General features: G+C 43.9%; 1 protein-coding gene across 4 annotated transcripts in view; it reads right to left on the bottom strand.

Moving 5' to 3' along the window:
• Positions 1 to 2200: 2200 nt before the first annotated feature.
• Positions 2201 to 25708, bottom strand: part of LOC132656957 (3 beta-hydroxysteroid dehydrogenase/Delta 5-->4-isomerase type 2-like) — a 105298-nt gene continuing 81790 nt past the window's right edge. The window contains exons 1-4 of one of the 4 annotated variants that reach the window (XM_060392993.1): positions 15447 to 15575; positions 8638 to 8833; positions 4543 to 4707; positions 2201 to 3383 (exon numbers count right to left, since the gene is read on the bottom strand). In XM_060392993.1, coding sequence (XP_060248976.1) covers positions 2572 to 3383; positions 4543 to 4707; positions 8638 to 8782 — 1122 coding nt within the window. In that variant the 5' untranslated portion in view covers positions 8783 to 8833; positions 15447 to 15575 and the 3' untranslated portion in view covers positions 2201 to 2571. Of the gene's footprint in view, positions 3384 to 4542; positions 4708 to 8637; positions 8834 to 12311; positions 12514 to 15446; positions 15576 to 25708 lie in introns of those variants that run through there. The other 3 variants (XM_060392992.1, XM_060392994.1, XM_060392995.1) reach the window with 3 other exon arrangements.

Below are 25708 nucleotides of genomic sequence, written 5' to 3'. Positions count from 1 at the left end.
AGCATTCAGAATAGAGTAATTTTGAGAGCCCTAAACCTTGTCTCAGAAAGGAACATTCTTCTCTTCTCATAAATGTACATGGGCCTTAAGGTACAAGTATGAAAAGTGCCGTCATTGGTCACCCATTGACTAACACTGCGTTCCTGCCCATTTGTTTGCTGTGTGAGTATGGATCACACCATGTACTTTCTTTTTTATTTTATTTCAGTGTATTTACTTTACATCCCAAAGGTGTCCCTCCCTCCTCTCCTTCCAGTTTCCCCTTTACCTCCTTCCCTCTTCCCCTCTTCCCTTCTTCCCAGGAAAGGGGAGCCTCCCTCACCCCATATCAACCCTCACCAGAACATCAAGTCACATCAGAACTGAACATATCCTCATCCCCGAGGAGAGGCAAGGCAGCACTCCCAGAGGGAAGTGATCCCTGTGCAGTATAGTGTGAAATCAGGGATGTTGCACCACCACTATGATTACCCTATCGTTCTACCTGTAGGAATTTAAGTAATTGCCGAACACTTAAGGGGGAACCAGATAAAGAGAGAAATCTTCATGCTCCTCTTTGTAGGATTAGGCCTGTCCTCTCATCAGGGGGGAAAAAGGGGCCTCTGGAAAAGCACTAGTACAGACACAGCTCCTGGCTGACAACTTCCAGGACTCTTTTGACCAGGTCATGGCTTCCACACTGCAAGCCTCCAGTCCCTCCAGCAGCAGATAACCTCCCTTGTTGGGTTGTCTTACAAAGCAGGAGAGCTCTTGACCTGCTGAAGTCTGGGTTAGGAGGGACTTGTGTTGTACTGGGGGAGGAATGCTGTTTATCTGTTCAAGAATCTTGGCTGGTGGAACAAAAGATACAGGTATTAAGGATCTCCTGTGAGATCTCTGAGCATGCTATGCCCAAGTACTCAAGCTCTCTGGTAGCTTGGATCTTCCCCATTTTGGCCCTTTACTGTCCATTGGGACCTTCCTCCTCTTGGCCCCCTGTTTCAATTTCTAAAAGAGAAAACCTCAAAGCCAAGTCAGTTTTCCTTCACAGTCAAGGGGGTGAGGGAGGGAGTGAGAAAAGAAAGGAGGGAGAAAGAGAAGGGGGGAGTGAGAGACAGAGAGAAAGAAACACAAGGAGAGAAAGAGAGAGAGAGAGAGAGAGAGAGAGAGAGAGAGAGAGAGAGAGAGAGAGAGAAATGCAGAGGGAGGGAGGGAGAAAAAGAGAGAGATGTGTTCAGCCCCAGGTGTGGAATGTTACCATAGAAGAGAAGTGTCCACAAGGAATCAGTTTGCAATAGTTTCAGGTATGGAAAGAAGTTCCTACATGACAAGAATCCTAAGTGCTCCTTTTTCTTACCCAACCCTTTACACAGTGGGTTCAAACAAACAGGGGACCCTTTCTTAAAGCTAAGAGTTCTGAGAAGAAAGCATGCTTCATATTTTCCTGAAACTGGAGAATGTAAATAAGAAGAATTAAGAATTTTTAAGGACAATTAACTGAGAACTTTTCAGTTACAAAACCTGACAGTACAGCTTTCATTCTTATAAGGCCAGGCTGGAACCTAAAGCTAAATCTATTTATGAATATGCCTTAAGAGGCAGTTGATACAAACAAGCTCTGAAAAGCAGAGTGGTGGTGGGGGGGGTCTCCCTACCCAAAATGCTGGAACCATGCAGCAACAAGACAAGACACTCTCTACTGGGGAGCCTTGTCAAAACCTGGTCCTAGAGTCTGGGATCTGAGGACCATCTCTCTGTACTTTCCAAAGAAAAACCGGGAAATCAGTAGCTTGTGAAGGTGGGTGGGTTTATTTATAGTTCTGTCTTGACTATGGAGGGAAACTTTCTCATGTCTCCCTACCTTTCTTATAGCAGTGTTACAATTTTATAAAAGAACGGGAACAAAATCCTCCAGCCAGGTGTCCATTTTGTTGTGAGAAAACGTGTAAACCTGAGAATGTTCTTTTAGAGATGCCTCACCGGGACCCAGCATGGGTGGGATCTCCTGCAGAAACTGTGAATCTTTGGCATTCCTTCTGTCATGGTTCTTCCTACACAAAATACAGTAATCTATTCTAGTCATGTATTACACCGCAAAAAGACAATGTGCTGGGATTAGTCTCACACCCCCTCTGTTCATGGCTTTTCCTCAGTCCCTCAAATCCACAATCTATTTCTGATCCAGCATGGCCACGTTTATTCACAGAAAAATGTCTGCAGATGAGCTCTTAACACATGTTTATTGTTTCTTTCACTCAACTGCATAAACCAAAGCAGAATTTTCCAAAGATGAGAAATGCTGTTAATGGGAAATGACACCCATGGAGAGAACTCTTGAGCAACAAGAAGCGCTTAGTAGTTAGGAAGCAGGAGCTGAGGCACAATGGCCTGTGTGTCTCTGGGCAGGTGTTTGGGGAAGAAAGCTTGTGGCTGGGTCAGTGCCTGGCAAGGATTCTGGGTACTTTAGGAAGACACTAAGTTGGCTTTTATGTCAAAGGGTGGCAGTAGGACCTGGGTTGTGCCTGTATCCTTTCTGAGGACCTGAGGATGATTTCTGATAACACCCAGGGCCATGTCCCTGCCATCTTTACATCACCGAGTCTTTGAGTTCATTGTCTCTTTGTGCTGTTCCACTAGTGTCCCGATCCACTCTGAGGTTTTCTGCTTGGCTTCCTCCCAGGTGACACACGGCTCATAGCCGAGATCATGCTGGGCTTTCTTGTAGGAGAAGGCAAATGTGCTGTTGGACAGCGTAACCAAGTGGCAGGTAAAGGGGGGCCGGTAGTTGTAGACTGGACGCAGCAGGAAGCTCACAGTTTCCAGCAGGAAGGCAAGCCAGTAGAGCAGGGGCAGAGGAAGGCTCCAACTGGAATCAAGGCAGAGGCCCCATTCCTTGCTCAGGGCATAATTTAAATCATCATAGCTTTGGTGAGGGGTGTCATCTGAGATGTAGTAGAACTGTCCTTGGATGCTGGGTGACTTCTTGGGGTCTCGTAGGCCCCTGACAGCCAGAATGTGTGCCCAGGCAACGTTGTCCACATACACTGGGTTGGCTCTAGAGAATTTGCCAGTAGTATCCAAAACACCCTTATTTTTCAGAGCACAAGTTACTGTGTCATAAAGGAATGAGCTTTTTTCCCCATAAATGTACATGGGCCTTAAGGCACAAGTATGTAAAGTGCCACCATTTCTCAGGGTACACCCATTGGCTGCCAGCACTGCCTTCTCAGCCATCTTTTTGCTGTATGGATATGGATCAGACCATGTACTTTCTAGATTGTCTTCTTCATGGCCATCCAAGATGATCTGCTTGTAGGAGTTGGGCCCTGCCACCTCAACTGAGCTGGTGAAGATGAAGACTGGCACACTAGCTTGGACACAGGCTTCCAATAGGTTCTTGGTACCTAATCATAGACAATGCATTGTCAGTGTCAAGAGATAAGCCAGGGGCCCAGTGTGTGCACAGCTTCAGGATTATTCTTGTCTTTTTGCCCAACAATACAACGTTTACAGATTACAGTTCATCTTCCCTACCTGGACTCAGCTACCAAGCTGTTCCCAGAAGACAACAGGTGGGTTCCAGAGAGCACGTATCTCTAGGCTTTTGTGTTCATTGTCTTGTGGATATGTGCAAGTGTGAGTGTATGTGACTGAGTGGGGTTTTCTTTATTATTACTTTAAAATGCTTTAAAGCTTCTCATTAATGCATTCCTAAAGTGCCCATGAAATAAGTATAATTTCATGCATATCAATTCATCCATGATTTTTAAATTATAGAACCAGGTCACATTCTTAGATTGTGAACGAGAATAGTTATTTTTCACCAAGAATCATTGAAGAATTAACATCATTCAGGCTCAAGTATACTGTGTACAGTTGATATGCATGTTACGTAACCATTTCATGGGTACAGCTTGTTGTTGTTGTTATTTGATAAGAATCAAAATGGGCCAAGGACAACAAGTCTGACTCAGGGAACAGATGGTTATTGGGTTTGGGGAGATGTAGAGAAACAGCTGTATTCCTGATTGTATGCACAATGTTCAAAACACTTTTGGTTCTATCTATGACTTCATTTTACCTGGCTATATAAAGTAGGGGTGATACATATTCCTTCTAGTTTCATTCTGGAACCCAGCACTGGTATCTGTTGCTCTTAGTAGGAAACTAAAAGGGCTGGGCATTCCTGTAATGGCAGGACATTGTGAGGTCCTGAAGACAGAACAGCCTGCAGAGCAGGTTCCTGCAAAGTCTAGGCAGAAAATGGGTGGGTGCTTGTCAACTGCTTGGAGTTGGAGTTCGGTCTCCTCTGCATGGAGGACAACAGAAGAGCTTTTCTTGAAGGTGGAGTGACATGGCTGTGGCCTTACATCCAGGGTTACCTACTTTCTAACTGTTGAGCCTTAGCCATGGAATAGCACTGATCTCTTCCAGCAGGGTATGGTGAGCCGAGGCATTAGACTCAGAGAATGGCAGGTATTCTATGGTGAGAGCATTCCTTCTCAATCTGTGTTAACATTTTCAACCTCCCAAATCTCACCTTCTCCTCTGCAGATACTCTACCTTTCAGATTGACATCTAGGATGGTTTGTCTGGGAATGACCCCTGAGACATCAATGACAGCAGCGGTGTGGATGACCACAGAGATGCCCTGGCAGGCTCTCTTCAGGTACTGGGCATCCAGAATGTCTCCCTCCAGCAATGACACCTTTGTGTTTGTCTTGAGGTCTGTGGAACACAAGGCAGGTCATTGAGAAGCTCTTCTCTGGGCTAAGATGTTCCCTGTACACAGGTGTTGACTACCTATACCATCAAGAATTGTCCAGGAAGACACACATGGTATGTATCTGTATAAGCACATTTCAGTTACATAGTCCAAGATAGACAAAATCCAATTTACAGACCCAAGAGTATAAGTTACAAGGAGGACCCAAGGAGGTTGCTTAAATTTCACTCAGAGTATGAAATTGAATAGGCAGGAGAAATGTCTGAAGAGACGGAACAAGACAAGACCCTACCATAGCTGTCCTCTTAGAGGCTCCACCCAGCATCAGATGAAAACATATGCTGAGACTCACAGGCAAATATTGGGTGAAGAGCAGGGAAAGTGGAAAAGTGGGAGGAAGGATCAAAAGACCTGAAAGTGCCAGAAGCTCCACAAGAAGACTACCAGAGCAAACTAACCAGGCCCCAGAGGGGCTTTGGGGGACTGAAACACCAACCACGGATCACGAATAGACTGGACATAGGCTCCCTACACAGGTGTAGCAGATGGGCAGCTCAGGGTTTGTGTGGGTTACCTGGTAAGGGGAGAAGAGGCTGTCTCTGACATGGACTCTGATGCCTGCCTGCTCTATGATCACTGCTTCCTGTCAGGGCTGCTTCACCACTCCATGGGGGGAAGAGGATTCCATCAGTTCTGATTTGACTTAATGAGTTGGGGTGTGTGGGTATGTATGGCTCCCCTTATCTGAGGAACAGGAGAGGGAGAATAGGTTTATAATGAGAAAGCTTGAGGATGAGAGCAGAGGAGGGAGAGGGCTATGATCCCAGTGTAAAATGAATAAAGAATTTTTCAAAAGAGAATTGTTCTAGGGAGAAACCGGTTAGAGAGGAAGGCTGGAAAGAAGGGAAAACATTGTTTCTTTCTTCAGGAAAGCAAATCAGCTTAGGAAGCTGTCAAATGTGCCTGGGATATGAACTTGTTCAAGATAGTGTTTGGAAGTTCATCCATCCACAAAGTGACTCAGCAGCTAATAGAGAGTTGGGGAGAAGTGGGTAGCAATCAGAATGTCTGTCCCAGGGTTTTGATGAGGAACACATTTCTAGCAGTGGCAGCAGAAGGAAGACTCAAAAATATATATCTTGGGTGTTCCCCTTGCCAGAGCCTGGTATTATCTGGGTCTCTGCAGGGCCCAAAAGAAGAGTTAACTCAGAGCCAATGGCTTGGCTTCAGTGACCCAGGGAGGTCAGAAGCTCTGGCAACATGATTAGGATGGGCCCAATTTGGATAAATCGGAATATCTCCTGTGAGACATTATCAAGAGCAGATGTCAATGCTCTAACATGCTTTCTCAGGACTTCCTTGTACCATCTATTCCAAGGCCCTAAATACACTAGCATGTTCATGTTCTTCTGGACTCAGCACATAACACTGCCTAATATTTTGTCACTTAATTCGCAAAATGAACTGTTTGCCACACACAGTCTTTGCCAGTACTCTACACTTGCTGTGCTTCATAATTGAAACCCAGGTTCAAGACTATGCTTCCTTCTTTCCCACACTTCCTAGAGACTGGTCCTGTGTGCCCTGCTTAATAGATGAGCAAAGTGATGCCCAAGGAGCCTGAGGACACAGTTATTCCTATACCTACTGAGGACCCCTTGCTTGCCCTTTGCCTACACCTGTGCCATTAGCCTATGCTCTGGCATTGCTTGAAATCAATTTTTCAGGGAGAGATTAAGGACATTCAAGTGACCTGAAATTGTCCCTGAAGCCAAACAGTGAGAAAGACAGGAGAAATCCAAGGCTAAAGAAACATCTCCAAGGTACGAAAATAGAATGGCTTGCCCCTAATCTCAGCACTCAGGATACCCTATCGAAGCCCCTCCTCTCACCATGCAACTCCCAGAAGGCCCTGAATTAGAAAAATGTAAATTTCGGGCTGCTCAGAAGGTATTATCTGCCTGAGGGTTGAATTCTATTATTATGATCTGATCTCCCCACTTCTTCCTTTTTCTTCCTTGATAGTGATATTAGACCTGTGGTGACTCCCAACCAAAAAAAAATTATTTTCAGTTGCTACTTCATGACTGTAATTTTGCTACTGTTATGAATTGCATTGTAGTATCTGGTATGTAGGATACCTGATCTAAAGTCCCTCTAAAAGGTTAGTGAAAGCTCAGTGGTCTCGTGACCCACAGGATAAAAACCACTGTTCTAGACAGACTGGTTCAGGGATGTGGCTGTGACAAGAGGAGAACTCCAGACCTGTAGTGAAAGACTTACATCCATGAGCTCTCTGGGGACCCTGAGGTCCTAGGAGAGGGCCTGTAGAGAGTGGTTTGGTGAAGCCATAGCTGCTGCATGATCTAAGTTGTCCTTATGTACAGATTATTGCACAACAACCACCTGGGGTGGTGCAACGTATGAGCTAGATTAGAAGGAGACCCAGGTAAACGCCTCCACCCACCGGGTGTGAAGATCATAACGGCTGCAGCTAGTCTTCCCGATCTCCACCCCAGTGTGTTTATTCTAGCTCTGGCATTTGTGCAAACCAGTTAACCTTTGCACTATTCCTCTACAGAAATAGACGCTGGAAGCTTTAACTACATTCCAGGAACATTACACACAGCTAATGAGTTATCACCCCATTTTGCCCCACAGTCCCTGGCACAGAAAGGTCACTTCTAGGAAATCCCTCATTCTTATCTTTATGCAGGGCCTTCTCTGTCCATATCCACAGTGGAGCTATTTCTCCATCTGAACCTTGGCTCTTTGCAAATAACGCTGAGGAACAGTATCCCAATTAATAGAATTGTTGACTGTGTGTTAATATTTCACTTCTGGAAGGAACACTGTAGCTGACAGGAGGAAATTGACATCAGAGGAGATCAGAGACAAGAAGTAGAATAGAGGGTGAGTGCTGTTTCAGAGGACTGTGGTGGGTCCTGTGTGCAGGGCAGATCCCTAGGTAGAATAGATTTACACTTGACTCTGCAGAGGGGCAAAGAACCAGCTTGAGTCACATAGGAGCACCAGGAAACACTGAAGACTCTAGCCCAACAGCTGACCATTGATCAAAATAGTGGAGCATAGTGAGGGACCTCTATCTTCATCTGTGTTCCTCATTAATCAGGTGACACTGCTATAGTTATTTTTCTTTTTCCAATTCAAAGCCCTTGCTGACAAGGTGAGTGAGCCTGCTTTCCCACTTTCCCTGCAATTATTTTAATGGCCCAGGGTGCAGGCTGAATAGATGGTAAACTATACTACAAAATCAGTTGTTCCAGTTTCACCCAGTTGAACAAATTGGCATAATAATAACAGCCTGCAGTCTTATTCTTAGTGATGATAAACTCCAGTGAGGAATGGTAAGAAATCCTTCAGAACAATCCAGGCAAGGTATGGACAGTCCGGCTCATGCTGGCTTTGTTTCTGTCCCTTGGTTTGACCACATGCATTTACTCAGAAATTCTCTTCTTCAGTCTCTATCTCTTTCTGTCTGGCTGTCCATGTTCCTATCCCTACCTCTGTCTTCTTATACATCTTTTAATTTGATATTTTTTTTACTCTTTCTATTTTACTTCTGCCCAAGATGCTAAATGAAGACCACCACAAAGCAAACCAGAACAAAAGAATTAGATCAGTAGCAATTAGGAGAGACAGGGAGCTAGTGCTGAGCCCTCCAGCTTAGTAATGACAAGTGTACTTTAAAGAGCTACAGGAAATGGAGAGAGAACTTGTCAGTCCAAACCCAGTCTCTTCCTGACTGTACAATGTCATTTATGCTCAGTGGTGTGTTTTCTCCTGATAAGTGTGGACATGGAATGGTGTTATGACTACAAGTGTTTATGTACTAGACAAGGGAAGAGTCCTCCCTGCATCTACTCAGTGTTTGCTATGCAGTCACAGGACGAATCCTCAGGTTTACTTACTGAAGAATTCTTTCCTGGTTTCTGGTCTGAAGACCTTGTCCAGGACCCTGATCTCCTCCAGGTCGTTCTCCTGCACCAACATGTGGACGATTCTCTGGCCCAGAAACCCTCCTGCTCCAGTCACCAGGCAGCTCCACCCAGGCATGGCCAACACAGGAAGCAGATTGTAGTGGGAGGTGGGGTAATGTAGGGTGACCTTAGAGATGGCAAGAAAGAGAGACAGGGTGATTTACCCATGCTCAGTTTTCCCACCGCCCATTCATAACACAGATCACAAGACATGGGGCTATTTCTCCACAGCACTAAGCAATGCATTTCAATGTGTGTCAAGAGACTGTCAGACTCACAGTGTGTGGCTATGTTGTAAGATTTCTCCTTTTCCTAGATGCCTGTTGCTAGCCCATGTCATTGCACCTTTGCTTCATAACAAATGGTCACAACCTGTGGTTGAATAAAACCTTACCAAGCATGGCCAAGTTATATAAGCTGTTTGTGAAACTTAGAGAAGAGTTTACTTAACTTTGTTGGCCATAAAATGTTGGGATAGATGGTTGTAAGTCACCATGTGGTTGCTGGGAATTGAACTCAGGACCTCTGGAAGAGCAGACAGTGCTCTTAATCACTGAGGCATCTCTCAGATCCCAGTCATGTGCTCACAATTTATTTGGAAGATGAATACCGGCTGTTGGAAAATTTAAAGGATGGGGGGAAAGACATTGACTGGTGGTTGGAGAAGTACCCTGAGGCCTGGGCTGAGACAGCTGGCTTGGGAAAGGCAAGAAAACAACCGCCAGTCCAGATAGAGCTAAAACTTCAGGCAGCCCCAGTTGCAATGCGGCAGTATCTAATGTCTAAAGAAGCCCGTCATGGGATTCGCCCTCATATACAGCGACTCTTTGACCTGGGGGTTCTAAAAAGATGTCAGTACGCTTAAATACTCCATTACTGCCAGTATGAAAGCCTGGGAGCAATGATTTTCGACCTGTGCAGGACCTGAGGGAAGTTAATAAACAGGTCATGGACTTACTTCCAATGGTCCCCAACCCGTAAAACCTGTTGAACTCCCTTACCCCTGACAGAGCCTGGTATACTGTTCTAGACCTTAAAGACACATTCTTTTGTCTTCAACTTAGCCCTGCCAGCCAAGACATTTTTGCTTTTGAATGGAAGGATCACAACTCTGTGGTCTCGGGCCAACTAACATGGACTCGACTTCCCCAAGGGTTTAAAAATTCTCCTACCATATTTGATGAAGCCCTGCACTGAGACCTGGGACACTTCTGGGCCACAAATACCCAGGTAACTCTTCTCCAGAATGTGGATGACATCTTACTAGCTGCAGATTATCAGAAAACCTGTCTCGAAGCCACCGGCCAACTATTACAAGAATTGGGCGAATTTGGCTATAGAGAGTTGGCAAAAAAGTCCCAGATATGTCAGAAACAGGTCAGTTACCTGGGATATATATTAAAAGAAGAAAAAAGATGTTTATCAGAGGCTAGAAAAAGACTGTGTTTCATATTCCCCCTCGTCAAACTTCTAAACAATTGAGGGAATTTCTGGTACAGCAGGGTTCTGCCGATTATGGATTCCTGGGTTTGCTGAAATGGCAGCCCCTCTGTATGCCCTTACAAAGGGCAATGACGCTTTTACCTGGGTAAAAGATGAACAAGCTGCATTTGATAATATTAAATGGGCTTTAAGTCCAGCCTTGGGACTTCCTGAAGTAACTAAACCTTTTAATTCTATTTGGCTGAAAATCAGGGAATGGCTAAAGGAGTACTGACTCAAAAGATAGGACCCTGGAAGAGATCAGTTGCTTATCTATCTAAAAAGCTTGATCCAGTAGCAGCAGGATGGCCAACCTGCCTCCGAATAATAGCAGCAGTCGCTGCATTGGTAAAGGACACTGACAAGCTGACCTTGGGACAAGATCTTACTGTCTATGCCCCTCATGCCCTTGAGAATGTCCTTAGACAGCCACCTGATCACTGGCTCACAAATGCCTCATTACCAGATCTTGCTTTTAAATAACGACAGGATTACTTTTGCCCCAGCGCCGGGGCTAAACCCTGCTACCATGTTACCATATCCAGAAATTCGGCCCCCAGAGCATGATTGCTTGCAGGTGTTGGCAGAAGAACAGGGATGGCAAAAGTACTTAAAAGACCAGCCTTTGTTGGATGCAGAGGTGACATATCAAACAGATGGGAGTAGGTTTCTGGAAAATGGAAAAAGAAAAGCCAGAGCAGCGGTGGTGGATGGACACACGGTAATATGGGCCCAAGCGCTGCCAGAAGGCACCTCTACTCCACGGGCAGAACTAATTGCCTTAACTCAAGCATTAACTTTGGGGAAAGATAAAAAGACAAACATTTACACTGACAGCGGCTATACCTTCACTATGGCTCATGTGCACGGGGCCATCTACCAGCAGTGAGGCCTGTTGACATCAGCCAGTAAAGAAATTAAAAATAAAATGAAATTTTGGCCTTGCTCAATGCCCTACTACTGTCCACCAACATAAGCATAATTCACTGTGCAGGACATCATAGGGAAATTCGAAAGCGGCAAAGGGGAATAACATGGCTGATCAGGAGGCTAATGCAGCTGCTAGAGGAAGTCCTGCTCCAATGATATTAACTGCTGAGTTGCCAAGGAAGGAATGACTAAAATACTCAGAGGATGACCTGGAGCAAATACAGAAGAAACAGGGGACATTCGATGCTAAAGTGGGAGCATGGATTGACTCCAAAGGTAAGATCATTTTACCACAGGAAGATGCTAAGAGACTAATAGCACAAATGCATCAGTAGACTCATTTAGGGGCAAGAAAATTGACTGAAATTGTTCATCAATCTCCATACCGAATACTAAACCTCACTGCTCTAACTGAGAAAGTGGCTCAGGCATATACACCCCGTCAGAGAGTCAATGTACGAAAGAATTTCCAGAGCTCAGGAAAGCAGCTGAGAGGAACTAGACCTGGAATGCATTGGGAAGTAGAAATTACTGAAATCAAGCCAGCCAGGTATGGAAATGTATATATCTTGGTCTTTATGGATACCTTCTCAGGATGTGTGAAAGCTTTTCCCACCAAGAAAGAGACTGCTCTGGTTGTAGCCAAGAAAATTTTAGAAGACATTTTTCCCCAGTTTGGTATTCCAAAGGTAATTGTGTCAGAGAATGGGCCTGCCTTTGTTGCTCAGGTAAGTCAGGAGGTTGCCAGATTTTTGGGGATTAATTGGAAATTACATTGTGCTTATAGACCCCAAAGTTCAGGACAGGTAGAAAGAATGAATAGAACTGTAAAAGAGACCCTTACGAAATTGACCATGGAGACTGGCGGTGACTGGGTAGTACTCCTCCCTCTGGCTCTCTTTAGGGTCAGAAATATTCCTACTTTGCTAAACCTTACACCTTTTGAACTATTGTATGGAGCTCTCACTCCCTTAACTCTCCTTGGGGCCCCCATTGACATAACCAGTAGTAACTCTGAGTTGTTGTCCGGGTTAAAAGGACTGCAGCTTATTCAAAAAGAAATCTGGAGCAAGGTTGGCAATGCATATATGCCAGGATCCTTAGAGGTGCCCCATCAATTCCAAGTTGGAGACTTGGTTTATGTACGACGACACCATAGACAGAATTTGGAACCCCTGTGGAAAGATCCTTACTGTGTCCTGCTCACCACCACAACAGCTGTGAAGTTAGAAGGCATTGCTGCTTGGATCCACGCATCGCACATCAACCCACTCCAGAGGACTCCACTTCTGACTGGAAAATCCAGCCCAGTGACAATCCCTTAAAACTTAAGCTTGTTAAAAATGTTGACCGTGAGTAATATCCACAAACTGCTGGTGCTTTTGGCTCTGTTAAATACTTGCTTGGGCTCCAGTCCTCACCAGCCCAAACTTTTGACTTGGGAAGTAACTAATCAGAGACATATTATAATTTGGTCTCAAAGGTAGCCCCACCCTTCACATGGTGGCTGGACTTGTACCCTGACCTTTGTAAAATGGTTTTAGGGGCACTTGCAAAATGGGATTTCAAAGCCATCTAGATGCCGACGTGGTTCCAGAGCACTCCAGACGTGGGCCTTACAGCGAGAGGGGCTTAGATTCCTGGGGGTGGGTGGCTCTGGGACCACTAACCACCTCTGTGAGTCCTAACCTTTTATATATGTCCAGGACCCCATCAGCAACCTAAATTAGTAAACAAATGTGGAGGAAGAAATGACTTCTACTGCAAAAGTTGGGGTTGTGAGACCACTGGCAATTCTTACTGGAAGCTTACTTCCAGTTGAGATTACATCATTGTTAGAGCTAATTATAGTCATGCCGAGCCCCCAGACCGGGGACTGAACAATAGGTGGACTTATCAGCCAATATGTAACACTTGGTGTCACCCCCTTCTAATCCGATTCACAGATGCGGGGAAACAAATTACAACCAATAGGTTGACGGGGTTCACTTGGGGCTTGCGAATTTACAAGGAAAGATATGATGATGGGTTGTTCTTCACCATCAAACTAAAAATAACAACCCCATCTGCTGAAGTGGGACCAAATAAAGCTGGCCCTTGTCTAGTTCCCACCAGTAAAATTGGACCCCAGACTACGGTCCCGCCTCCAAAACTCCCCTCTCTGACTCCTAACTCAAAAATAGAAGATTTTTTCCCCTAAGCCTCCTGGACCATACATTACTTCCCTAGCACAGGGAGCCTTCCAGGCCCTAAATAACACCAATCTGGAAGCTACTGAGTCTTGTTGGTTATGTTTTGGCATTGATCCTCCATATTATGAAGGAATTACCTTTACAGATGAGATAAATAATACCCAAGAGGCAAGAGCCTGTTGTTGGACACAAGGGGAGGCTAGACTTTCCCTGTCTGCTGTTTCTGGGCAAGGACTCTGTGTAGGTAGTATCCCTTCACTCCCGTTATCAGTTTTTATGTAACCAAACATATAATGTTACAGACCTGTCAGGGTATCTCATACCACCGACCAATGGATGGTGGACCTGTGTGACAGGAATTACTATTTGTGTCAGTACTCAGGTGCTAGCTAATTCATCTGACTACTCTGTCCTGGTCCAAGTAATCCCCCGTGTCACTTACCACCCATATGAAGAGCCCTTTCAATACTGGGACTCTGTGGGGGAACCATTAATACGAACAAAAAGAGATTTGGGGATTTCCCTAGCTATAATGCTTGGGATCAGACTGGAAGCAGCAGGGACAGCACTTGGAGGGTCAGCTATAGCCCTCCAAAATAGTGGATTAAATGAGCTCAGGACAACTGTTGATGAGACATAGAAGGATTAGAGAACACAATTAGAGAGCTAAATAATTTTCTACAGCCACTATCAGAGGTGGTGTTACAGAATAGAAGGGGCTTAGATTTATTGTTTCTGCAACAAGGGGGTTTATGTGCTGCCCTAAAAGAAGAATGTTGCATCTATGTTGACCATACTGGAGTTGTCACTGAGACCCTAGACAAGGTCAAAGAAGGCTTAGAAAAGAGAAAGTGAGAACGAGCCTAAAGCCTAGGGTGGTTTGAAGGATGGTTTAATTCTTCTCCATGTTTGACCACTCTAATCTCCACCTTGCTTGGTCCTTTGCTAATTCTTCTCCTAACCTTTGGTCCCTGCATTTTAACAAGCTGCTTAACTTCATGAGAGAACTGATTAGTACCATCCAGGTCCTTATGCTTCAGCAGCAGTATCAGAGGTTAGATGTGCAGGCTGAATCTAGCCTTTAATTTTAGGGTTAAAATTTTGTCAAAGAAAAAGGGGGAATGAGAAACAGGACCATCCCAGACTAGAAAGCAAAACAACTAAACCTTGAATAAGGTCCAGATTAGAAAGAAAAACAACTGGGGCTACAGAACATTGAATAGAGATCAGACCTGATGGCCCTTCCTAGAGGGCAGAATGAGCTTATTTTCAGAACTAGGGAACCTGGGGCAGGGTGGACTGCTCTTGGAAGAAACCACAAGCTGCCAGCTGCAAAACTGTTTTTTTATGTTATCTTTCTGCTGACCAGTCAATGTAAAGAAACATGTGTGGTCTGGTTTTTAGATATAAAACTCTGTGCTTTGTATGCTCAGGGTCGTCTCGCGTCTTCAAGGCACGACCCCATCGCAATCAGAATAAACTTATGCCTCTTGCTTTTCAATCGAACCACAGTCTGTGAGTGTCTTTGGGAGGGGAGCAGTCCAGAGTTCCTGCATCGGGACTGCAGGTCTTACAGGCATAACAATGGTTACTGGTTCTAGTGGTAAACTCACATGTACTCACATACTGAGAGCCTAATCTGAGAGCCAGACCATTCCCTCAATTCCAGACTCAAACATGTTTCTCTCAAATGTCCTTTAAGATCTGTGCTCAGAAAGATTCCTACTTCTTAACCCTTGTGCTATAGAGCAAGGAGAACAGAACATATTTAAGGGTATTCAAGACACTGTGCATTTGAGAAAGCTAGAACTACCATTGCCAGCAGAGGTTACTATTTCCCGCCCATGGTATAAATATACCTAGTGTGGGCATAACGAACAGGGAGCTCACCCAAGAAAGTGGAAACCTCCTTAACAGGCAGTACACTGCTGGATTCAACTCTTTTAAAAATAATTTATTAATTCTTTGAGCATTTCATAATATACATTTTGATCACATTCCCCTGTATCTCCCCCTTCTTAAATGTTCTCAGTTTGACCCTCCATTCAACTTAGACAGAAAATCACTGCTTTCTTTGCTGTTACAAAACTCCATAGCCAAAGCAACCTATAAGAGAAGGCATTGAAGCAGACTTACTCAGTGTTGGAGACGCTGAAGGCAGGACCAACTGAGAGCTCCCTTCTTGAGCTGGAAGGAGGTAGTAAATATTTTCCAAATAAGGTTCAATGTTCAGGTTTATTTTTCAGATCCCTAAGCTTAGCTGGCTCTGACTTGGTGTGACTTATAAACCTCAGGGTTTTGTGAAAGAAATCGATAGGTAAAAAACACTTAATGAAAGCCAAGCAACAATCACCTTTCCCTATAAAAAGTTATAGATATAATTCTTACACTTTAACAGTTTTATGGGAAGAAAATCTTGATTAGGTAAACTAGGTCATACATGCAATTTGGATTCAACTCTTTTAAAAATATTTTATTAATTCTTTGAGCATTTCATAATATACATTTTGATCACATTCCCCTGTATCTCCCCCTTCTTAAATGTTCTCAGTTTGACCTTCCATTCAACTTAGACAGAAAAGAGTTTGTAGGTAAGTAGATAAAATTAGAAAAAAAAATCATTCTGAGTGATATAACCTAGACCCCAAAAGACAAGAAAATATTTATTAGTTATTTGTTCACTGTTCAGTCTTTGATAAGGAAGCTACTATCCTTATAACCACAGAGGTGAGTTATAGATATGGAGGTAGTGAGGAGGGAAGAAACTCTTTGGGGAAAGGGAAAATGAATAGTTATGCATGAATAGGGATCGGCAAGAAAGGGAGACTCAAAAGGTCAGGGGAGGAAAGGAGGGGAAAGAAAGGGAATACAGAAAGGAACAGCTAAAACTAAGTGTCATTTGAGGGGTTATCTGGAAATTTAATAAAGTAGAAGCTTCTGAAAATAAAACATATATATGATATAAAATAACTATAAATTGGAAACATTAATAACAAGGGAGACAAAGCCCTAACTGGATATCTCTTATCATCAAATTAAACCACGTGCACTGAGAATGGATTCCATCTAACTCAGTTGTTGGCCCAAGGGGTACCATGGAAATCCCCCAAATAACCCAGGCTATTGTCAAGGCTACTGTCTACTGACTACAAACTGATGGCAAGGCTTTAGAGGTGACAACAATACCTACTTAACTCAGTGAACATAGAGAAGTTGAGCTTTCATGCCTGCTGAATACTAGTGTTCATGGTAACAGAAGACACTCTGCGGACTACCAGAGGGTAAAGATAAACATAAACCTGGCTGTAAAACCTGCAGTCAACATGGTGTTCTACCTACAAAGATATCCTGGTGTGGTAGTGGCCCAAACGTCCTGTGAGCAACCACTCTCTTATTGTAATTAAGGCCTACACTTTGAGATAGTACCCATGCCTGACACTGCTCCAGTGGCCAAGAACATGAGGCTAGACAGGCCAGGGACCTAGGAGAAACCAAACACTATAGATCTTCTAAAGGTATGTAGCAATAGAATGACTCCTAATGACATCTTCTATGCTCATAGATCAGCACATTGCTCATTTGTCATCAGAGAAACTCCTTCCTGCAGAAGATGACAACAAATACAGAGACCCACAGCTGCACACTATGCAGAGCATGAGAGACTTGAAAAACTCAATCTCAAATGCATTGTCTTCATCAAAACCCTATATTCCTCAGAGAACTCTACAAAAGAAGAGGCAGAAGTCATGTCAGAGCCAGTAGGGATGGAGGACACTATGGAAACATGGCCCTATAGACACAACAAGTCTTAAACAAAAGTGAATTCATAGAAACTTTGGTAGCATACACAAGGCCTCACAGGACTAAACCAGATGGGGTTCCAGTGCTGAGAGTGGAAATAGACACAACCCCTCTTTCCTACCCACAATCCATCTCCATTTGATAATGGCATTCAGAGGGAAAGGAGTTGTTTTTCCAACCAATTCTCACTGAGTATGCAAACCGCACTGAATGACAGGCCTCATGACGAGCATAGTTGGCCAACACAAAATGAACAAAATGGTATTTATTGTTTTTTGTTTACCCTACAGACCATTTGCTTACCTACTATGGTTCCCAATTTTGTTCTTATGGGTTTTCTGTCTGTGGAAATGTGTTATTGAACTGGAGGGAGTTGAAATCTTGCTTCCAGGTGAGACTCTTGTGATGTCTATGGTACCTAAAGTCAGAAGAGACAATATCCAAGTTTCGAAGGTGTCAACATTTATCCCTGCAAGACTGCCAGCCTCATATATCGTTTGAATTGTCACTGTCTCTGTGGACATGACAGGGGTTTTAGGTTTCATTTCCTTGTATAGCTAAGAACCATTTTGTAAGCTATTCAAACTTACTCTTTTCTCTCACATTTATTTACACATTTATGTATGTATGCATTTATCAATTGTATATGTGTACATATGCATGTATGTCTCTGTGCATGCCTGAACTTGCATGTCTTGGCAAGTATGTCTAGAATCAGTTCTCTTATTCCACTAGGTAGGTCCTAGGGATTGAAATCAGGTGGTCCAGCTTGATGGCATGTGCCTTTAATCTCTGATTCTTGCCATGCCTCAAATGTGTCTTGATTTGTTCTTTCTTTTCAGGAAAATAGGGAGATGACAAGAAAGGAAGTGGACTAAGGGTCAACGAGGATGCAACTGTACATAGGAAGAGATGTGGATATGGAGGAGAAAGGAGAAAAAGTTAAATATAAATGCAAGGATAGTGCTTCAGAGCTCGCATTCAGTGGGAGATACCTTTGGGGAGAAACTAAATATTTTGTCTTCATTTTCTGGGACTCATAATTTGTCTCCTGGGTGTGAATGAAAACTGAAATGTGGGAATAACCACATACCCAGCTGTGTTCTAGAACTCTCTCTTTTACTGAGAGTGGACGTTGTTGGTAAAATTCTTTCCCTTAAGGAGAAGTAAACTATGTCTTTCCCCTTCTCTACTGTTCAACTGACACACTAAGGCAATGGTACCAACTTTCATCCTTAATACTAATGGGTTGACTGTGCTTACTTTCAGTGCATAGGTGAGAGGTTACTTCCATGAGTATGGGTGCTCCGTGTAAAAGGATGCCCTAGAAAGTCTTTTCCTAGCCGGGTTCTGACTTTCTCATAGTTGAATAGACAGTGCTCTCTTTACCCTAGTCTTTCCCACCTGTATACCCTAGCCTCTCCATTAGGCCACGTGTAATTAGAGTAGAATCATATATAACATGCTATGGAGTGGCTGGATACCCAGGTGAGGGTTCCTTGATCCTCCCTGTCTCCTTTTTCTACAGGGTGATAGCAAGGATTGATAGTCCAGCTAGGATGATTTTCTGCATTTAGGGACAGCTGGACTTTTAAGACAGCAGTTGTTTGGCTGGCTAGATAGTCTTGTTCAACAGATGTGTAAGCTAAAAATATTTCTGCTTCTTCTTTTCTGACTAGGACCATGTATTAAGACCCATAGGAATTCTAAGTCCCCCTACAGGCTTTTGCTGATCCATTGAGGATCATGTTCAGGGCTGTGCTGGAGGGAAGCCAAGAGATCCAGGGCTCTGTCAGGGAGCACCAGCCTGTATTCAGTGCTCTAATGTTCCTCTGACAAAGCAGTACAGTTATAGGAGCCTGTGGGAAGATGAAGGCTTTCAAACCAAAAGCCTTCATCTGGTGAACTGTGTTTTCTCCTTTTAGAGGAAAGCAAGATGAGAAAAAGAGCCAGTTCATCAGGAACAGAGAACTGGTCCAGTTGGAATTAAGGCAGAGGACCCAGACCTTGCTTAGGGTGCATTTTAAATCACCATAACTTTGGTGAGGCGTTTCATCTGTGATGTAGTAGAACTCTCCTTTGGTACTTGGTGACTTCTGGACTGAGGTCCCTGGCTGCCAGAAAATTTGCCCAAGCCACATTGTTGACACACATTTGTTTGACTCTGCATAATGTGCCAGTAACATTCAGAAGGCAGTGTGCTGGCTTGATATCAGGCAGGTGGAGCAAATAGGAGGATGGCCAGTCTGGCTGGACACCCTCTGTGGCTGAGCAGGTTGGTGAGTGTCAACAGCCTGAACTCCCTGGATGCCCCAGAGAATAAAACACCATGGAGCTGGGAGATCTGTCAAAGTAGGAACTCAGTTTATTAAATTAAGCAGCCCCTCTTATAGGTTTGAGTCAAGGGGCAGGATTAAGGAAGTGAGGTAAGATGATATAGAGGGTGAGGTTAGGTAATACAAGGGGAGGTGGGCCAGTGAGAAAACTCTATATAACAATTACCTGGCAGGGTTGATTTTTTTTGTGTGTGTGTTTTTAATTTGCATATTTTATTTTTTATTATTATTAGTTTAATTTTTTCTTAATTACACTATGTTCATTTTGTATCCCCCCATAGGCCTCTCCTTCCTCCCCTCCCGATCCCAGCCTCCCTACTCTTTCTGCATATATGCCACTCCCCAAGTCCACTGATAGGGGAGGTTCTCCTCTCCTTTCTGGTCTTAGTCTATCAGTTCACGTCAAAAGTGGCTGCATTGTCCTCTACTGTGGCCTGGGAAGGCTGCTACCCCCCCATGGGGAGGTGATCAAAGAGCAGGCCAGTCAGATTATGTCAGAGGCAGTCCCTCTTCCCATTACTATGTAACCCACTTGGACACTGAACTGCCATGGGCTACATCTGTGCAGGGGTTCTAGGTTATCTCCATGAATAGTCCTTGGTTGGAGTATGAGTCTCTGGGAAGTTCCCTGTGTTCAAATTTTCTTGTTCTGTTGCTATCTTTGTGGAGACCCTGTCCTCTCCAGCTCTTACTATTTCCCACTTCTTACATAAAATTCCATTCACTCTGCCCAACAGTTGCCCATCAGGCTCAGCATCTGCTTTGATAGTCTGTAGGGCAGAGGCCCTCTATGGTAGGTTCCTAGTTTGTTTCCTGTTTTCTTCTGGCTTTCAGTAGCCCTCTGTAGCAGGTTCCTAGGTTGTTTCCTGTTTTCTTCTTCTTCTGATGAACATCCTCTTTGTCTTTCAGGATGGGGATTGACCGTTTTAGTTAGGGTCCTCTCTCTTGCTTAGTTTCTTTAGATGCACAGATTTTAGTGGGTTTGTCCTATGTTGTATGTCTATATGAGTGAGTATATACCGTGTGTGTCCTTTTGCTTCTGGGACAACTCACTCAGGATGATCCTTTCCAGGTCCCACCATTTACCTGGCAGGGTTGATTTTAAGGCAGATATGCTGAATCACTTTTGCCCAGAAGTGGCACCTCTTAAATCAGAAGCTAAAGACAGGTCTCCAAATTTAAGCCAGGCTCAGGTAGATGCAGCAGGCCTTATCAGGCCCAACAGCAGTGAATTTTGAGAGCCTTGATCAATGTGTTGAAAACGTATGTTCTTTTCTTCTCATAAATGTACATGAGTTTTAAAGCACACGTATCCAAAGTGCCAGTCTCTTTCAGGGTCACCCATTAGCTGCTAGCACTGCCTTCTTGCCCATCTTTTTGATGTATGAGTATGGCTCAGACTCTGTACTCTCATGATGTTCTTCCTCATGGTAATTCAGGACCATTTCCTTTTATGAGTTGGGTCCTGCCATATCAACTGAGCTAGTAGATGAAGGATGGCACATCAACTTCAACTTAGGCCTCTAACAGGTTCTAGGTACCTAATCACACACAACATCTTGCCAGTGTCTGGTAATAAACCAAGAAGTCCACCTGATTTCTGTTCATTTCTATTGTTAATTCCAGCTCCTTTGTGCAATCTTCACATTTCCTGAACCAACACAACTATGCATTTGGCACAGGAGCAATGAAAAAACAAGGAATTGACTCCTGTTATTTGCTTGCCCACAAACACTGGGTTGGCAATCAGGAATTTGCCAGGGATACCTAAAGTACCTTTATATTGAAGACCCCAATCATATTGTCAGAAAGGAACAGTTTTACCTTTCCGGGAATTAACATTTTTTCAGGCTGACAGCACTGCCTTCTTGTCCATCATTTTGCTGAATCTGGTGTGGATCAGACCATGCATTTTCATGTTGCTCTTCCTCATGGCCATTTAGGTGAAAATTCTTATAGGAGTGGGCCTTGCATCATCAACGGAACTGGTGAGGATGAAGGCTGGCACATCCTTCAACACAGTTTGGACACAGACCTTCAACATATTTGGGCACCTAGTCACATACACTGTTGGTGTTAGAAAATAAATCAGGAGTCCCCATGATTCCTCCTCATTTCTACGTAACCCTGGCTTCCTGGTGCATTCTTCACTGTTCTTGGTTAAAGGGGACCATGGATAGTAGGGGGATAGTGTGAGGACATGAGCAATTTAAAAAAAAAATGGAATGACTGTGGTGTCAGGTAGCCAAGGTTTCTAGCCCTCAGCTTCTCTTTCTCTCTTTCTCTCTCATTCTTATTAAGTACTTTGATTTTAGAAAAGATGAAAATCTTTGTAGTGTATGCTTTGTCAACACAGATTTAAAATGATAATTTGTCATTTCATTATGAAGAAACAATTTTTAAATTGAAACAGTTCATACAGCACATTCAAAGACAGTTTAGAATCCAGATGCTACAGTACCACCCCCAGTCGTACAAAGGCAATTGTACACTGAGATAGATGTTATGATGTTGGAGCTCCTCTTAATCTAATGAGGGCCCTAAAAGTGTCAAGAGGACCATCAACAGTGTCTGAGCAGTGAATGCTGATCTGTGGAGAGATTTAATGTTTTCTTTGACTGAGGTATCCCATCTCTTCCACCTTGTCTTCAGCACCCAAGAATCTCTTTTTCCATGTCTTGGACTGTGTAGTTTTTGTTTGATTCCCAAAACTTTTCATTTCCAGTTTTATCTCAGTTTGGGTGTGCCTTAGCAATTCTATTTCTACTTTTATGTCTTGAACCATTTTGTTCCTTTTACTCAGTGTTCCTTTATATTATCATAGACATCATTATGGGATATTTTCATATCCTCTTCAAGGTCCTTGAACATAGTCATAATTGCTGTTATCAAGTCCTTGTGTTTTCTTGTTGGTGACTAGGCATTTAGTTAAGGGGCCCTGAAGAGATTCCAGGTGTTGATATCCGGTCTGTGTTGGGTGGGTTTTCTGTTCATTGGTTTCTGTCGCTGTCTCTGGATCTTAGGAAAGTGTGGTGCCTGTGGGTTTCCTGGGACAGATGTTTTTACAGGTTGGTTGGTGGCAAAGAGGAGAAGAGGTGAGCTAGTTTTAAAAAGCTGAGCATACTCCAGGAATGAGGTTAGGGGCTCCTGTGCACATCAAGAGATGGGTTCCCAAGAGTGTTGAGGTGTGGTGTGAAGAGGGCCTCAGCAAGTAGCTGGCACTAAGGCAAAGGATGATCTGGAGAGACAGGAATGAATGAAGCCTTCAAGGGTGAAAATTCCATTGAAATCAATTGAAGCGGCTGAGAGTGCAGAGGTCCTAATGGAGGACAGGCAGGAGAGTGCGATTCACTAACCTAAATCCCTGCCAGATGTGGCCTGACACTGCTGTAACACTCTCTTCCCCTCACTACCAGAAGGGGCTGGAGAAAAACATTTGTTTCCTCTCTAACAGAACTTTTGTCATAGCTCCATTATTCTTCCCTTCATTGTGTCACTCTTCACCAATCCAGACAAAAACAAAGAACAGAGGACACTGAGAAGAACAATTATATGAACTTAGAATACCACCTTAGGTTCAGAAAGATATGCATTTTTAAAAAAGTGACACAGGATGTTATTTCCCATCAGCTCTAGGAGCAGACAAAGCTTTCTCCAGAGCTCCTATTAGACAACCACAAAAGCCACTGGTTTCTGTTTGTCTAAGGGATTCTCAGGGAATTGCTAACAAATATGTCAATCATAAATGTTAAAGAGCAAAAATCAGTTCCCCTGCACAGGAGAGAGAGCTAGCAAGAGAGAGAAAGAGAGAGAGGGTAAGAGAAAGAGAGAGAGAAAGAGAGGGAGACAGAGAGAAAATGCTGTGTCCATCCAAACGAGTGGAATATTACCACCACCACACCCAGTTGAAGAGAGTGTCCACAAGGAATCAGTTTGCAATGCAGTTTCATGTGTGGAGAGATGTCCCCACATGACAGGAACTCTAAGTGCACATGTTTCTTATACAAAACCCATACAAATTGGGTTCAAAGAAACGGGAGCCACTTTCTTAGGCAAAGAATTCTGAGGGACAAGCATTCTTCACATTTTTAGAAACTGGAGAAATTAAATGAGAGGAATGAAGAACAATCAAGAACAGTTTCCTGAGAACGTTCCAGTCATGAAAGCCAACAGCACAGCTTCCTTGCAAGCAAGGACAGTCTGGAACCGATCACGCAATTTCTTTACCTAATGCATTACCAAATGAGAAATAATGTTAATGGGGAGATGAAACCAATGGAGAGAGCTCTGAACAACAAGAAATGCTGAGAGATTAGAACCAGGAGCTGAGGCCCAGTGGCCTGTGTGTCCCTGGGCAGGTGCTTGGGGAAGAATGCTTGTGGCTGGGTCAGTGACTGGCAATGCTTCTGGAAACTTGAAGAAGACACTAAGGTGGCCTATGTGTCAAATGGTGGCAAGAGGACCAGGGTTATGCTTCTGTCTCTTTTGAGGACATGACAATGATTTATGACAACACCCAGGGCCGTGTCTTCGCCATTTTCACATCACTGAGTCTTTGGGTTCAGTATCTCCTAAAGAGTATCTCCTTTGAGTTCAGTATCTCTTGAGTTCAATTATCTCCTGCTTCACTAGTGTCCTGATCCATGCTGAGGTTTTTTGCTTGGCTTCCTCTCAGCTGACACGCAGTTCATAGTCCAGATATCTCTGAGCTTTCTTATAGGAGAAGGAAAACATGCTGTTTGACTGTGTGATCAAGTGGCGGTGAAAGGGATGACCCGATCCACAGGTCATTTCCAACAAGACCTTAAGATGAAAGGGAAGAAAGTCCTCCCCAATCTGAGGACTTTGAAAGGGGCAGGGAGAAGCTGAGGGAGGGAGGGTGGGATTGGGAGGGAATAAGGGAGTGGGATACAGCTGGGATACAGGGTTAATAAAATGTAACTAATAATAATAAACAATAATAAAAAAAAGAGAGGGGCTGAGAATTGGGTGGGACAAGAGACACGAAGAATGAAGACCAAAGCAGGCTGTCTGATCAAGGTCTCCGTTTATTACGTTTAGTATATCCTTTATATAGGCAGGGCAAAAGGAATGTAATTGCCTTTAGCAGTGTTACTAAGTAACTAGGAGTCACAGGATGACCCACCACAGGAGTCACAAGGTGTGTTAATAATGATTGTTTAAAAAGTTCCTCAGAAGTGTTGCTCAGGGTGTAATTTAAATCATAATAGCTTTGGTGAGAGGTGTCATTGGTTATTTGAGGTCTTGTAGGCCCCTGGCTGCCATGTTTGCCCAGGTCAGATTATCAACATATACTGGATTGGCTCTGGAGAATTTGCCAGTAACATCCAGAACACCCATATTTTCAAGGGCCTGAATAATCATTAAGTAATCATTATTTAAAATAATGGAATTTCTTTCTCCTTAAATGTACATGAGCCAGAAGGCAAAAGTGTGCAATATGCCATCATTTCTCAGTGTGCACTCACTGGCTTCTAGCCCCACCTCCTCAGCCATTTCTTTGCTGTATGGGTAAGGATCAGTCCATGAACTTTCCAGATGGTCTTCCTCACAGCCATTCAGGACAGGCTCCTTGTAGTTTGGTCCAGCTACTAAGCTGCTGCAGATGAAGACTGCCACACTGACTGCAACACAAGCATCCAACAGGATCTGAGTACCTGCTCACAGGAAGCTCACCATCACTGTTGAGAAATCAGCCAAAGGGCCCACTCTGGCAATGGAGTCAGAGCCAACTCCATCCCAACTCCAGTGGAAGGGTTACCACAGATCTAAATGCTTTCTTACCTGATCATGAATCCAATCTAACATCCTGTGACCACAGAATGACCCAAAATGTAAAGAGGTGACATTTACATTCTGGAAAACAGAGATTTCCAGGTTTCTAAGTTTATGTAGTACACACCCCCGTGAGTGTATGTGTTTGTATGTGCTTGTTTTATCGTTTGTTTTGTTTGTTTTCAGTCCTAGGGAACAACCCTAGGCTCTTCCATATGTTACACGCGCCCCTCCCACTGAGCCACTGTCCTACATTGTTCTAACAACAAGAGGAGAAAAGGGTTCATACACATCCAGATCACCGCTCATCTCTGAGGAAAGTCACTGCAGGAACACAGGCATCAACCATGGATGCTCCTACCTACTACCTTGCTTCCATGGGCTGCTCAGCTCGCTTACTCAGATAACCCAGGAACACCTGCTTTATGTAGACACAGCCCACAGTAGGCGGGACCCTCCCATATG

Source organism: Meriones unguiculatus, chromosome 10, assembly GCF_030254825.1.
Source record: "Meriones unguiculatus strain TT.TT164.6M chromosome 10, Bangor_MerUng_6.1, whole genome shotgun sequence".
In the NCBI taxonomy this organism is placed as follows: Eukaryota; Metazoa; Chordata; class Mammalia; order Rodentia; family Muridae; genus Meriones; species Meriones unguiculatus.
The sequence above is the reverse complement of the archived record's forward strand: the minus strand, read 5'-3'. Positions and strand labels throughout refer to the sequence as shown.